Source organism: Drosophila hydei, unplaced genomic scaffold, assembly GCF_003285905.1.
Source record: "Drosophila hydei strain 15085-1641.00,03,60 unplaced genomic scaffold, DhydRS2 tig00008114-arrow-pilon, whole genome shotgun sequence".
NCBI lineage: Eukaryota > Metazoa > Arthropoda > Insecta > Diptera > Drosophilidae > Drosophila > Drosophila hydei.
Window position 1 is genome coordinate 10,398,826 of NW_022045827.1, and position 13,818 is coordinate 10,412,643.

The 13,818-nt window shown below is 41.2% G+C and overlaps 2 protein-coding genes across 2 annotated transcripts; one reads left to right on the plus strand and one right to left on the minus strand.

The window, feature by feature from the left end:
* Nucleotides 1–943: 943 nt before the first annotated feature.
* Nucleotides 944–2,608, plus strand: LOC111603967 (DNA topoisomerase 1-like). Its single transcript, XM_023321809.2, has one exon. The coding sequence runs from the start codon at nt 944–946 to the stop codon at nt 2,606–2,608; it is 1,665 nt and encodes a 554-aa protein (XP_023177577.2).
* A 5,202-nt stretch (nt 2,609–7,810) lies between these two features.
* LOC111603904 (RNA polymerase-associated protein Rtf1-like) lies at nt 7,811–10,351 on the minus strand. The gene is made up of 3 exons (XM_030224404.1): nt 10,287–10,351; nt 8,507–10,215; nt 7,811–8,443 (listed from the first exon to the last, which is right to left on the minus strand). Exons 2-3 carry the CDS (start codon nt 10,200–10,202, stop codon nt 8,379–8,381), a joined length of 1,761 nt encoding a protein of 586 aa, XP_030080264.1. The 5' UTR covers nt 10,203–10,215; nt 10,287–10,351; the 3' UTR covers nt 7,811–8,378.
* Nucleotides 10,352–13,818: the final 3,467 nt, after the last annotated feature.

Here is a 13,818-nt window from a genome sequence, read left to right on the forward strand (position 1 = left end):
GAGTCATCGAGTGAACTATAGAAACTGAGACGTTTACATTGTTAAGGCGCCGTGGAGGGATTTTCTATTGCTGATGGGGTAAGTCGTTGTTATACTAAAGCCTGAGTTCCTAGCTAGCTTGAGGCCTTTATTTCTTATGCTAGTTGAATGATATATTTATGCAGTGCTAATCGAATGCCAAAGTCAAACTTTCACGCTTTTATTTCTTTGATAGAATCATCCTATATATAGTTTATAGTTTCTATGATTTGGAATTAGATCAATACAGTAACCTTAGCATAAGTTGTTTATGCATCTGATGCTTATTAATTAACTTCAGTCTTAGTTAAAAGTATTTACACAACAAACTTGTTACGCATATCGATTACACTTAACTTAATTTATGCTGAAGCAAAAAACTGCACAAGATAATATTAAAAATGAATAATTTATTAAATTAATAAATTAAATTATTAAAAGCAAATTAAATGATGCACATCAGCTGGCAAATTTTTTTAAGCCCATCAAAATAATTTACATAATGCCAATTTTTATTTATTTCAGTTTCAATAATAAAAAAGTGATTAAGAAAATGTTTTTTATCACTATTAATTGAAATTCTAGTTATAATTATAATCAATTTTAAGAGTCGCTTAAAAGAATCGCGGACTTTTGGCTAGGGCTGCTGTAACTAGTCAATTCCCTAAACTAATGATTCACAGAAATAAATTTTTTTCAGATTGTCTTAACTATATGAAGCTGGCTAAACCGACCTTTTGGAAATGCCTTCATTTACTTAGTAAATTTCAGTAACTCAAACTTTTTTATAACATTTATGGCATCAAGAAATCACTTTACTTAGGAAACGAAACTTCAATCGATTCGTTTCACAAAAAGCTTCAATCACAAAGTTCTGATTAGTTCAGGGTAGTTGAGGGAGAACTTAGTGTCCTTTTTGTCAGACATGACAGACTATTTTGTTGATGTTTATCCACATCGAACAATATTGGACCAAGATAAGAAGCCCTATTATGGTATTCCGAAGGTTCGCTGCCAGTTTGTGCCGCTGAAGTACCGCAACCTGAGAGGGCACTGGCAGTACCGTCTGCGCCCAAAGCCTGCGATCTGCGAGAAACCCAATTGTGTGAAACCGAAATGGCAAACACTGCAGCACAATGGACCATTGTTTCCCGCCGACTATGAGCGGTTGCCGGCCGACGTGCAGTTCTACTACGACAACTGCCCCATCGAGCTGACCGAACAGGCCGAAGAGGTGGCCACGTTCTATGCGAAGCTTATGAAGACCGCGTTCGTTCAGCTCAAGGACTTCAATCAGAATTTCTTCAACGAGTTCCGCAGCTGCCTGAGCGAAGAGCAGCGCCGCTATATCACATGCTTCGGGCTGTGCAATTTTAAGGATATAAGTCGTTATTTGGAGAGCCGACCAGAATACGAAAAGCTGCGCTTAGCTAAGGAGAGGAAACATAGCTATTGCTATGTTGACGGAGAGCGCCGTCGAATCAGCCAGATTCGCATCAGCCGGCCGGGACTGCGCTGTCCCCGACATGGCATCAGCAAGACTATGGGCTTGATAAGGCCCCGAGTGCTGCCCGAAGATGTTGTGATAAATTGCGGGGAGGACGAGGCGCCACCAGAGCCGCCATGCGGGCATCTTTGGAGCCAGGTGGTGCACGATCGGAGTGTTAGATGGGTATACTCCTGGTATGATATCGGCACGGGCAGCACACAATACGCCTATCCGTGCAATGATAGCTGCCGGCGATCTCGTCCACCTCGTCGCGAACACTTGGACACGGCGCGTCGTCTCCAGCAGCATCTGCGTCAAATACGCCGCGAATACCAAAACCTTCAGTACTCGGATAGCTGGCTGGTGCGACAGCGCAGCGTGGCCCTCTACTGCATCGACACGCTGGCCATGAGCTGCGACGCCGAGGAGCTGCCGTCCGAAATTACCGTGTGTGGCCTGTGCGTGCAGAATATCAAGCTCTATCCGCGGCTGGGCGTGCAGCGCAATGTGCTGCAGTTGCTGGCCGGCAGCAGAGAGAGCAAGCAGCGTGAGTACAGACGGATAAGCATCCAGCCCGAGGTCTTCTACAATCTGAACGTCTTCATTTGTGGCAAGCAGCCAGATGAGTTGGTCTTCGAGGAGCTAACCAGCCAAAAGGTGAACGAACACCTCGACTATCTGATGGATGGTCTTACTTCGAATATATTTCGCATATGCAATGCCTCGCGGATGCTGGAGGAACGCTTGATTCGGATTCCGCTGAAAGCCACACTACACCACGAGCTGATGGCCTACAACAGAGCCCTCAAAGACATTCATTTATTCTGCGGCGTTCGCCATCGCAGAGTCGATCCCTTGCCAGCCTTGAAGCGGCCCTGTCGTCTACCTTGGCACAGGGCAGCGGAGCAGCGCTCACTCAGATCCATTCGTCTGCAGACAAAGCCACTCGTTGAGGCAACCATCTACTACCTAGATCCACGGATAACCATCGCCTGGTGCATGAGGCGCAACATTCCACTCAACTCCATCTACACAAGCTATGCGATACGCAAAAAACTCCTCTGGGCCACGCAAAGCACCTCAAGGTATTATTCTTTTTAAGTTTGCTGTTCTTTTATATTTCTATTACTAGATTTATATTTTTTATTAAACTGCGTTTTCATTTGGCTGGTTTTAAATGCATTATTTTATAGTTGTCAAAGGTATCTACAGCTAGTTGATATGCTATTCTAGCTCTTATAGCCTTAAGATATTATTTGAAATTCAAGCCTCAAATGCATTCGAATTTGATTAAAGAATCAGCTTGATATAGCGAAGGTATTTGAGATGCTGCGTGGAACGTTGAAATCATTTGTTAAAATACAATTGCCTAAAGGCAGAAAGACTGGAGTTGTTTTAGACACATTTGATGAGCAAGTTTCTCTCCTAATTTTATTTTACATTTATCACTCCAAAACCAATTAAAAAATGTATCTTATTTACCTACAATTGATGTTGGAGAAAGAGGGAAAATAAGTCAAAAAAGAATTGCGTAGAATAATCGGGGCATTCCAAGTCGAAATGATGTATTCATAGCACTGAACAAATGAATCAAGAGGTGAAAATAAGTCAATTTATGCCTCGCCTTCTAGTCTTTATTGAGACATAATAAAAATTTTGTAAGTGATGCAACTAGATAGACTCATCTATTGAATTCAAATTTAAATTAAAATTTTCATCGCTCAAAGTAAAATTTGTTATAAATTGTCAATAAAGTATTTTAGATATACCTTAGATATTAAAATATTTCTGCAAGCTATCTATAACAGCATGTTACACAAGGTAGACTACAGTAATATATATATCCATATATAGTAAACTCAAGGCCAATATCGTTACTATATGCTTCGACATATTGTAAAAACACGATTTGATAGCGAGTGCGACTCGAGTTGAACGCAATTCATGGCCAAAAGCATAAAAAGAGCGAGCCTCGCACGTTCTTCAGTTTTCGTTGTTTTTCCGGTCTCAGGGGCGTCGCATGTAAATCTACTTTACGGGTCGTTGTTGCCGGGAAGTCAGCGCGAATTGCGTGAGGCGTGCAGCTAAATCGCCGATGAAAGCCACAAGTGGAATGGCGAAGGGAATGGGGCATGCCACATGTGCCGGCGAGCTGAGCTGTAGGCGTGTTGCGATTTTAATTTTTAACGAGAAGCAAGAGCAGCAGCAGCAGCAACAGCAGCTTGGCCGTGTTGGGATCTGCGTTGTTGCTGTTTTACATTTGTGATAACCAGGCGTGACATTGCGGCCGGCACTTGATGGAAATGGCAGCGAAGGCGGCTCAAAACAAAACGCTTTTCATTACTCGAACCCCCGAAGGGCCAGGTGAGCGGAAATTTGTGCGTTGTGGAAAAACTAATTTTGATTTTAATTAAATATTTATGAGTGGCAGCGGAGCGGCTGGGCGGTGCGGCAGGACTTGAACTAATCCAGCCAAACGCGGCAGCAAGAAATCCACTAATAAAATAACCAAATAGCTGGCAAATAACTTCTACTTATCACTCAGGGCGCATCAGTGAGAAAATTAAAGTATTATCCCTGGAGACTTGGTTGCGTGCTACAGCTCGAACCCCTTGACCAGCGCCCGAACTACTGACATATTTATATATGGGCCAAGGGTCTTACCTTGCCGCAGAGTGTGAGGTGTGCGTGTGTGCGGGGGTGTGGGTGTGTGTGCTGCTCGTTTATTCGATCAAAAGTTACGAGCTCATCTTAGATTGGACATTAAATGGACACTAAAATATTTTCCATCTGCACGCAGCATCCGGAGCCATCGAGACCCTCGGCGAGCGAGAAACAAGCGAAATAAATGTCATGAAACAACTCATTGACAGGCACATAAGGACACTGGTTTTATGGTCCACAGATATGACCAAAATATATGATTACCATGTGTCCAGCCACATGCGAGCTCGTAAATAGGCATTTTCTCTGCTTTAGCTCTCGACTCTCGGACAACAGCAATAGCAACAACCACCCAACCACCCAACCACCCAGCCATCCACTCATCCACATATATTGAGCCCGACACTCTCCCATTCCATAGTTTTGGCTGGGGCTTCTGCTGGCCATTTGGTGACTACTTTTTCTTGATTTTTGTTGCCTTTCGCTTGGTTATTTACCAAGTGATCCAGGTGGGACACACACACACTCGCAGAGCACTGTCACAGCCTCGGTCAGTCGTAAAAATCAAAATAAAATGAAACTTATGCGTGATGTTTGCCTTTTCTCATTGGACTCTGCAATACCCCCTTAAATTCTCTATGGCTTTTTATGCTCGCCCTGTGCTAGAACTGGGCATGAGAAGGCATCGCGATGGCTCAATTGCTCGTATTACCAATAATACAAACTATACTTAAATAGACAGCTTACGAGCGGGTTCATTTTGGTTGCCTTTTGTCCAAATGTTTCTATAAAAAAGTCACCTGCTATAGCGCTCTTTGATTCTTTCATATTTATAGGAATTAAATTCAAATTTGTGTAATTTTGTATTTTTTTTATTCTTGTGCAAATTTAATCATTTTTAATATGTAGAAAAATTAATTTAGAAAATTGTATATAAGAATTTTTATTTTGAACTTAATAAAATAATTTCCAATTATTTTATTATAAAATTTAAAACCAATTCGAATATGTAAACAATTTATTTTTCAGAAGCTGCTTTCAAATTTTTGATTTCAAAATTCTTTCAAATTCTGCAGATAGCGAAAACTTCACAAAAATTAGAAAATATAGATAATTGTTTAAAAGCTCGTACTTTATTCATATTTGAAAAATATTTGTTTTGCTATATATTAAAAGAGGAAAACCTTAAGCTGGGTTAATGCATTAGGAAATTCAAATTGAAAATTCTGCGGATTGACGAAGCTCCAAATTAACAAACTTACAGATTGATTAAGCTCCTGATGGAGAAAGCTACATATTGACAAGCTTCTAGATTAAGAATTGACAAGTCTTCTGATAAGTCTTCTGATTCAGAAATCTTTAAGTCAAAAAGTGGGTTTTTATTTGAGACATATGAAACTATTTTAATGTTTTAATTTAGATTCTGAATCCTGCATTAGGCTTGACATTTTCCGCTCTATGCCTAGAGCTAATCAACTTATTTAGTTGATCTGTTAATGAAACATTTGCTACATTTTGTTGTAGCACAACAACCACAAAGATGTTCGATTGGAATGTATGAGCATGATTTTATCGCGTGTTGCAGATCCACAAAGCCCTGCCTGCATCATTCAAGGCAGAGCTATAGGAATGGGCATGGAAATGGAGCCCGGGCATGAATGGATACAGGACATCCAGTTGAGTATAAATTCGCTATTTATGCAGTCTGAGTGTATGCTGATTTCATCTCATCTCATTCGGCGTTACGTGAGCTGATTACGTTAGTCATGCGCGATTGCCGAGTTTGCCGGAGTCAGGACGATAGAGCTTTGGTTCCGTGACCAGAGCTAACACACGCACACACATCTATATATAGTGTGTGTGAGTGTGTGTGTCTGTGTGTGTTTGGGTCTGGGTCATTTTGGCCGTGTTCAGTTGCTTAGCGCCAAATGAAATTGTGCCAACTGGCGACTTGATGAGAATTTCATTTGGTGCGGATTTTTATGACTTTCGAGACAGAGAGAGAGAGAGAGAGAGAGCGTGTGGCTGAATGCTGTGAAAGTTCCACTAAATGATTTCGCATTATTTGTCTCTCTCTCACTCACTCTCTCTGTTCGCTTGCCATAAAAAGTCAATGCATGCGAAATGCTTTCGTGATATGCTCAAACTAGTCCTCCAATGGTCGTGGTCGTGGCCTTAAGTGAGGCCAGGTTAGGTTCTGTTCGGTCTTCGGTTTATTTGTTTATTCATTGAATGGGGTCGAATCGTAAAAATTATGTTGATGAGTCATCAGTAAATGGCATTTATTTTATTGTCACCTATGCGACCCCACACAGATATCTTCAATTATGACCAACTCCGAAGATGATTCGATTCTATTTTATATACCAATGCCGGGGCAATGCTTGTGGAATATGAAAGAGCCGAGCGTTTTGATGCACGGACTACGAATGAGTCTTGTGTTTGTATTATTAATGATGCCTCCTCTATCAACATCCATCCGAGTAGCTGTCACATATGCTTCGCTTCCCATTGCAGTGTCCTCAAAGTGGACCATTCATTAGATCACTCTTACAACTCGCATCGTTAATGGCTGTAATAAGTGTGTGTTTCTTCTTTTTAATTTACTACAATTTAATGGCATTTATTTCAGTGTATTCGACGGCCACTCTTTCAGTGACAGCGCCACAAATTGGGAGTCAACGAGTTCCCATGCCATCAACCACTGTTCGACAAGCAGGTAAATGCTGAGGTCTGGACACAGCAGCTAATAGGGTAAGCCCATGGGGCACTATGGAATGTAGTAGGATATATTTGAGAGAAGTCTAGTTTTGGTCTGATTTGACTAATCACAGCGTTTACATATGAAAAGTTTTCAAAAGAGAAATTCGTATGGGAACCTAGTTCTAAATCCTGACGTTCAGCTTTGCTTAGAGATGTTTGATGAAGCTGAAGCTTTATATATAATTTTCACATATTTCTGAGTACTATTTCAGATTAACATTTCTATTTATATGTATATATAAATATATATATATATAAAATTTAATAAAATTGATCAAAAACCATTTTTTGGAAAAAGTCTGAAAAAATAATCTTTGGCAAAAATTTTTTTTACTTTTTCTACACTTTTCATTTTGAAAAATTATTCGGAAAAGAGTTCTGTTTTAATAAGTACACATCACAAATTTCTGGCAAAGATTTTCCATTAAATATGTTCGTGTGCTCTGAGCATGTCTTCATATAATTTTTAGTTTTTTTTTTCATCTAAATTTTAATGGAATTATATAATGTTTTTTAAAAAAATCGTGCGTTAAAAATGGGTGTTAAATAAATCATAAATTTCAACTTCATATATATTTTTATATTGCAAATAAATCTAAATAAGGGGAAAAATATATTGTAAATAAATGTTATAGTAGTAAACATTTTTTCTTGGTTTGATTTGAGTCATTCCAGATTTTATTAGAAATGATTATATGTATTCTAAAGCTTTGCAGTAACGTGAGAATTATATAGATTTATTCGTCGGTAGCAAAAATATCATTTCTGTAAAGTATAAAGCGTTTTGCATATTTCCCAAATATAACAAATTTTTAATTTTAAAAAATATATTTTCTTAAAGAATATAAAAATATACAATATTCTTAAAAGCTATGTGTGTATATATAATTAAATTAAATACAAAAATAATGTAGTGAAAACTTGTTTTTCTTTAGTTGAACGTTGGTTGGAAACAGTTTTAAATTCGCATTAGTTGGAAATTTGTGCCACTGTGCGGTTGCGTTGTGCGCTCCCCAACCGAATTGGGTAACAACCGCATTTGAGATTTGATTGGATTAGAACAAGCTTTTGGCGGCGCACGAATTGTTGATGTGTCCGCTGTGGTTGATTGGAATTGGAGGCCCCAAACCAGCTGGTAGTCCTATCCCCCCCCCTTTGGCTACACAGTGTTGACATGCCGCGGTGGCAACATACAGGCAACAGCAGACAGAGGATGGAGCTGTATTCATATTTTTGGCAATCGATGTCCAGGCAGGTCCTCAGCCTGGTTGGGCAATTAGAAACGTTCACTGTTTTGAAATTTTCCAATTTTTCGTGATTGCCCAGAGGCAGGCGGAGCGCTGGGCTGGGCTGACTGTGTTAATTTCTGGTTCTGGTTCTGATACTAGTTCCTGGCTTTGCTGAATTGTTTCTGTGCCGAAGTGATTAGGCTGGGCGTGCTAATCTATTGGACAGCGGCCACGTCTAATGCCATGCCTTCGATCTCTTTGCATATATCACTGAATTGCACTGCAGAATCGAGGAGAGATGAAGTCAGTCTATGCGGCAACACTCTGTAACCTCTTAACTCACTCAGTTTGCTGACATCCAGGTTGACTTCGAAATTGTGCAGCTCATACAGATCCAATTTGTCTATGTTCGTCTCTTCGGCCACCTTCACCTGCTCTAGGACTGGTTTGTTGACTGCAGATTGCGTTGCGGGCAAAGCGGGTGATATGGCTGCCTTTGTCATCGTCTCTTCCATAGGCCTTGGCACCTGTTGCGTCTGCAGGCTGTTGAGATGAGCGAATTTCTTGTACCTGCGCCTCATGTATTGCTGCCAATCGAATTTCTTGGGCTTGGACTTGCTAGCAGGCTCCGTGAAGGGTACTCTCACTGGGGCCGTGTCATTCAGGCTCATATACTGCACTCGCTTCTCACGCTGGTGCTCGCTGAGGGATTGTTCGTCAATCTGTTTGATTTGCTTCTCCAGCTGATTGGCCTTCTCCACGTCGTTGCAGTCCACGGCCATGTCGCGCTCCATGATGAGGCACACCTTGCGGTAGGCGGCGCTCACGGGCTTCTGCCCGGCTCGTCGCTTGGTCTGCACCATCAGCTCGACGTCGCCCTCGGTGAACGCGTAGTTGGTGGCCTTTTCGATGTCCTTTTCCTTTTTGTCAATGCTCTTCACGCTGGGCAAGGGCTGAGCATCGCGCTGGCAGGCATCCAGCCAGAAGATGAACTCGTTGTTTATCACCGGCTGATTGGACACGACATCCATTTGGAAGCTGCGCAGATGGCTGCCATGCTGCAGCTGCAGCTTGAGCTTTGTGCGATGATTGCCCAACAGGTACTCCTGCTCGATGGGTTCGACGGCCACGATGCGGGTCAAGCGATAGATGGCTGGCTGGTTGTTGGGTATGCCGCTCAGGCTAATGCGAACAAAGCAGCCGACGACGGTCTGCTCGAAGATCGGCTTGTCGAGGAAGCTCTCCAGCTGGGTGCGTGTGAGCAGCGCCTTGCTGAGCTCCTTCAAAGAGCTGACCAACGTCTCCGGCTCACTGTTTGGACTGCTGGACTCTATGTAGTCCTCATCATCTGTGCTGCCACTTGACTCATCAGAGTAAACATCTCGGGCCTTCAGCTTCAACTTTTTGCTATCTACATGCTTGGGTGTGTCGCCCCTAGCCTGATCAGACTCGTGCATCTGTACCTGTAGCTGAACCGGCTCCTGCCCTCGTTGCTGTGGCTGTTCCTGCAGCAACTCCTGCTCTCGCTCTGGGTCCTGCTCCTCAGCTGTAACGTGCTTGCATTCGTAGTCATCCTTAGTTTTCTTGCTGTTGCGCTGCGCCACCAGACGATCGATGGCGCTGCGCCGTTTGTCCGCCGCGCGCTGGGCCTCCAGGTTGAGGCGCCGCGTGCTGGAGCGCTCCTTCAGGGCCACTGCGATGTCTGGCAGTGCACTGGAACTATCCACTGCTCCACTGTGCTTCTCTTTAGACAGCAAGAAGCACTTGATGCCCCACTTGTACAGCAGCTCCTCCCGCTTCAGGCTACGCTCATACAGCTCGCTCTCTCGCTCCAGCTCGCTGAGCGACTCCAGTCTTGCCCGATCCGCCGCATCGCCCAACAAGTTGTCGTCGTAGCCATCAGTGAACTGGCCCAGCGTTTGTACCGACTGTGTCGGATGTATTGGTCGCACATCACATGCATCCACATCCGGCAACTCGCCATCTTCCAGGTCTTCCGTGAAGCCCAGATGACGTTTTCGACTCTTCAAATTAAGCATGGGGAATTTTTTTCTTTGGTTGCAAGAGAAGAGTATGAAAAATGTTTTAAAAATTATGAAAAAATATATAATACAAAAAATTACCTTCTTCCCGATTTCGTTGAAAAATCAAGCAAATATTTAGCAAACGCTGCAGAGAAAAATTGTTATTTTTATATATTTATTTTTTTTTCGTTTTTTTTTCGGCAATTTTAAAATATTAAAAATATATATTAAAGGAATTTTCGGCCACACAATTATGGCAATTATAAATAAAATATTTTTTAGCACTTGGAAACTCAAACTAGCGACCAGATGATTTTCTGAGCATACAAGAACCCAGCACAATAAATGTAAAATACTTTTTCCACTAACCACTAACCGAGCTGTTTGTTCAACAATGGCAGTCAGCCGAATGAGTTAATAGAAAACGCCAGTTCTCATACAAAATATACATGTTTCTTTAAAAAAAAAAGGAAAAAAAAATTATTTTCATTTCAAAGCCTACTTAAAACGAAAAATTCTATTTGCTTTTTCTTTTTTAATTTGACATAAGACTCGGAGAGCGCGAAGTGAAGCTGATTGCTGAAGCCAATTGCAGTCTTGGTAGATGTGATTCAGCTATCTGCGCAGATTTTGAATAGTCTTTTTTAGATGTGGCTCAAAGTGCGAGATTTATCCAACAAAAATTTCTGTTAACTTTTATTCCAATTGAACAGCAACAACAATATCGCAATTTGCATATATTCATGTCAAATTATCTGTAAGACACTCCTGTTGTTTAGCGATTTCAATATCATTTATTTATTTTTCTAACTCTCTTAAAATATAAATTTAAAAATATATTAGTTTTCAAATATATATATTAAAATTGATAAAAAAATATATATTAAGTAAATTATTTATTATTTATTATTTAAACTTGAGAATGATCAGCTTTTTCTTCAGCTCTTAAATTGAGTGAATATTAGTTACTTCATATAACCAAATTCTCATTTTTTTATTCATGAACTTTTATGATTGGTTTTAGAAGAACTCATTTTATTTTATTATATATATTATAATATATATATAAAGTATAGCAGAATCTAGTTTTCTTTTTCATTTACAGATGTGCCAGCTTAGCGAGCGTATTGGACTTGTTGATCATTACAATTATATAAGATAGGGTATATCAGTCTTCCTATTAATCATGTTTTACAGTTTTACAATTATACTAAATAAATTCTCCATCAACCTATTCATCATTAAAAAAACATTAGCCACTATACTCATTAGCTAGTCTAGCGAACGATTGCTGCGATAAAATTTATATAAATATACTGAATATCTTTTACACAACATAAGAAAATATTTCAGTAAAAGTGCTTAAAAAGTTAATAAATCAATTAAAATTGAATGGGATTAGTGCACCTAAAGTCTAGCAACGTTTTTTTAGCTGAGGCCAAGTGGAACAGTCAGCGAGCTGTATCCCAAGTCGTGACTTTAGAGCGCCTTCTAACCGGGCATTGGTCGTGCGACGAGGCAGGAATGCTGCTAACCATCAGCGTCCGGGAATCAGAGCTAAGCCCGCACAATGATCATTGGATATGAAACCGAAGCTGGATACAAGTTCGCTGGGCTGTGCGGCACTGCAGCCAGCACGATTTGGCGAAGCCACAATTTCAGGTTTGCCTAGCCGTGAACACGTTCAACATGAACGGCGATTAGTTGCATTTGTTTACGAGTATGGATTTCGGATTTGTCTCCGGCTGCGCCTGTTGCCATTTCCCATCTGCCACTGCCACTGCCATTGCGGCGTAATGGCCGCCAGCCGTAACTTATTGCATCGTGGCGTGCGAGTGTCCACTGTATGTGAATGTGCACCAAAGGGGGTTGGTCAGCCAGACTATCCTGGACAGGACTAGTGCCAGGTGGGTCGTCCGTATGGGAGCGGATGGGGCGGGGCAGATGCCAGCTTTCCTCAATATGGATGTGTGATTTCGTTTTCTTGGACTACAGCCGGTTGGACTTTATCCACATTGTAAAGTAGACATTATGTTGATGCGAATCTCTTGCCGACTATACCGACTACTTTTGTTCACATATCGCGCTTGGGACATCAGCAGCGACCCGGCCAACACGGCGATAATATCCCTGAAATTATTTTCAGTTACCGCGTGTGGGTGTCCATTGGCAGCGGCCTTTGTTTTATTGTTATTGTTACGTTTGCTGGGCCATTGTCGTGATGTCCTTTCGGACTCTGTCTGTGTCTCAGGCTCAGTCCTGGCTCCGGTCACATTAGTGGTAGATGGATACTTTGCACTGTCCGCTGTCCACTGTCCGCTGTCCGGTGTCCTTTTTGGGTTACTTTATGTTATATCTCTCACATTTTTCCAAAGCTGCGCACTTGCAATTATACAACACACGAGTACAGCGGACACATTTTTGGGGTTGTCCCACGAGCCGGACACGTTTGGGTGTTTGCTTTTGATTTTCGCATATTGGCGCTACAAACTAATGGCTTCACTAACGATTGCAACCGTTGTCCTTAATGGCATCCTTTCGGCCATCACGCGCATCCCGTTTGCTGTCAATTTGCTGTGGTCCCGTCTGCTCCCCACTCTCAACTCCAGCTCTCAACTCCCTTGCCACTGTTCATTCGTTTCGCCTTTGATTTAATATTAAGTTGATGGCAAAACAAGCTTTTTCTCTTCAGATTTCTTCTGCATTTAAGTAATTGGAAATTAGCTTGCATTGTTTAGTAGAAAAATAGATGGGCTAGGGAGAGAAATAGCTAAAGAAGTTGTTGATGCTGATTATGTTCCGTAGCTACATTTAGACCATGTCTAGGACTAATATTTAATGACTTGGTTCAATATGTGGTAAGCTATTTGGTCAAGATCAGTGCGAGTGTTGGCCTCGAGCTCTTCTCAAGAATTGTTGGCATAAGTTAAGTACGGAATGTTGCCTCGGAGAAAGTATTCGAGATATCTCAGGGAAGTCTGAAGATGCAATTCTAAGATAGAGTACATGAAATATTGAGGAAGTGTAGGTTATTGTATTTATACTATGCTGCCTAATCAGTATTGGGAATTTGTATTTGAATAATAAAATCTTACAAAGATGTTCTCTATAGATATATTCGTATATGTTATAAAGATAACTCTGTACTTGTTGCTAATTTAAAAAGTTTTAAAGTTGACAAAAAATTAAAAAATTCGATTTTTCATGACGCTCTTTTAAATAAGCATTTAATTGATATAGAATATAATTTTAAATTTAAATAAATAAACTAGAAATTGCTTAACCTTGCTTCAGTTGCCCATCTCTCTACATTCGATTTCTTCTAACCGACTGACGATTGTTTGCCTCGCAGCTAAGCCCCAAGTATGGTAGCCCGAGCTACTTGTGGTCAAATCAAAATCGTACAAATTTATTGTTAATAGAAAAAAGGATCGACCGGATGAGGCACGCACTTAGCCAACTGCCTCGCATGGCTGTGTTTGGCAAGCTGAGCCGCGATGCCTATCTGCCGGAGGTGGGCACTGGACACTCGTAAACATTTCGAATCATACGTTTGCGATATCGAAAAATAATCTCGCAGCGGAAATGGCATATTTAAAAGGCGAAAGGATTCCTGCGATTTAACTTATAA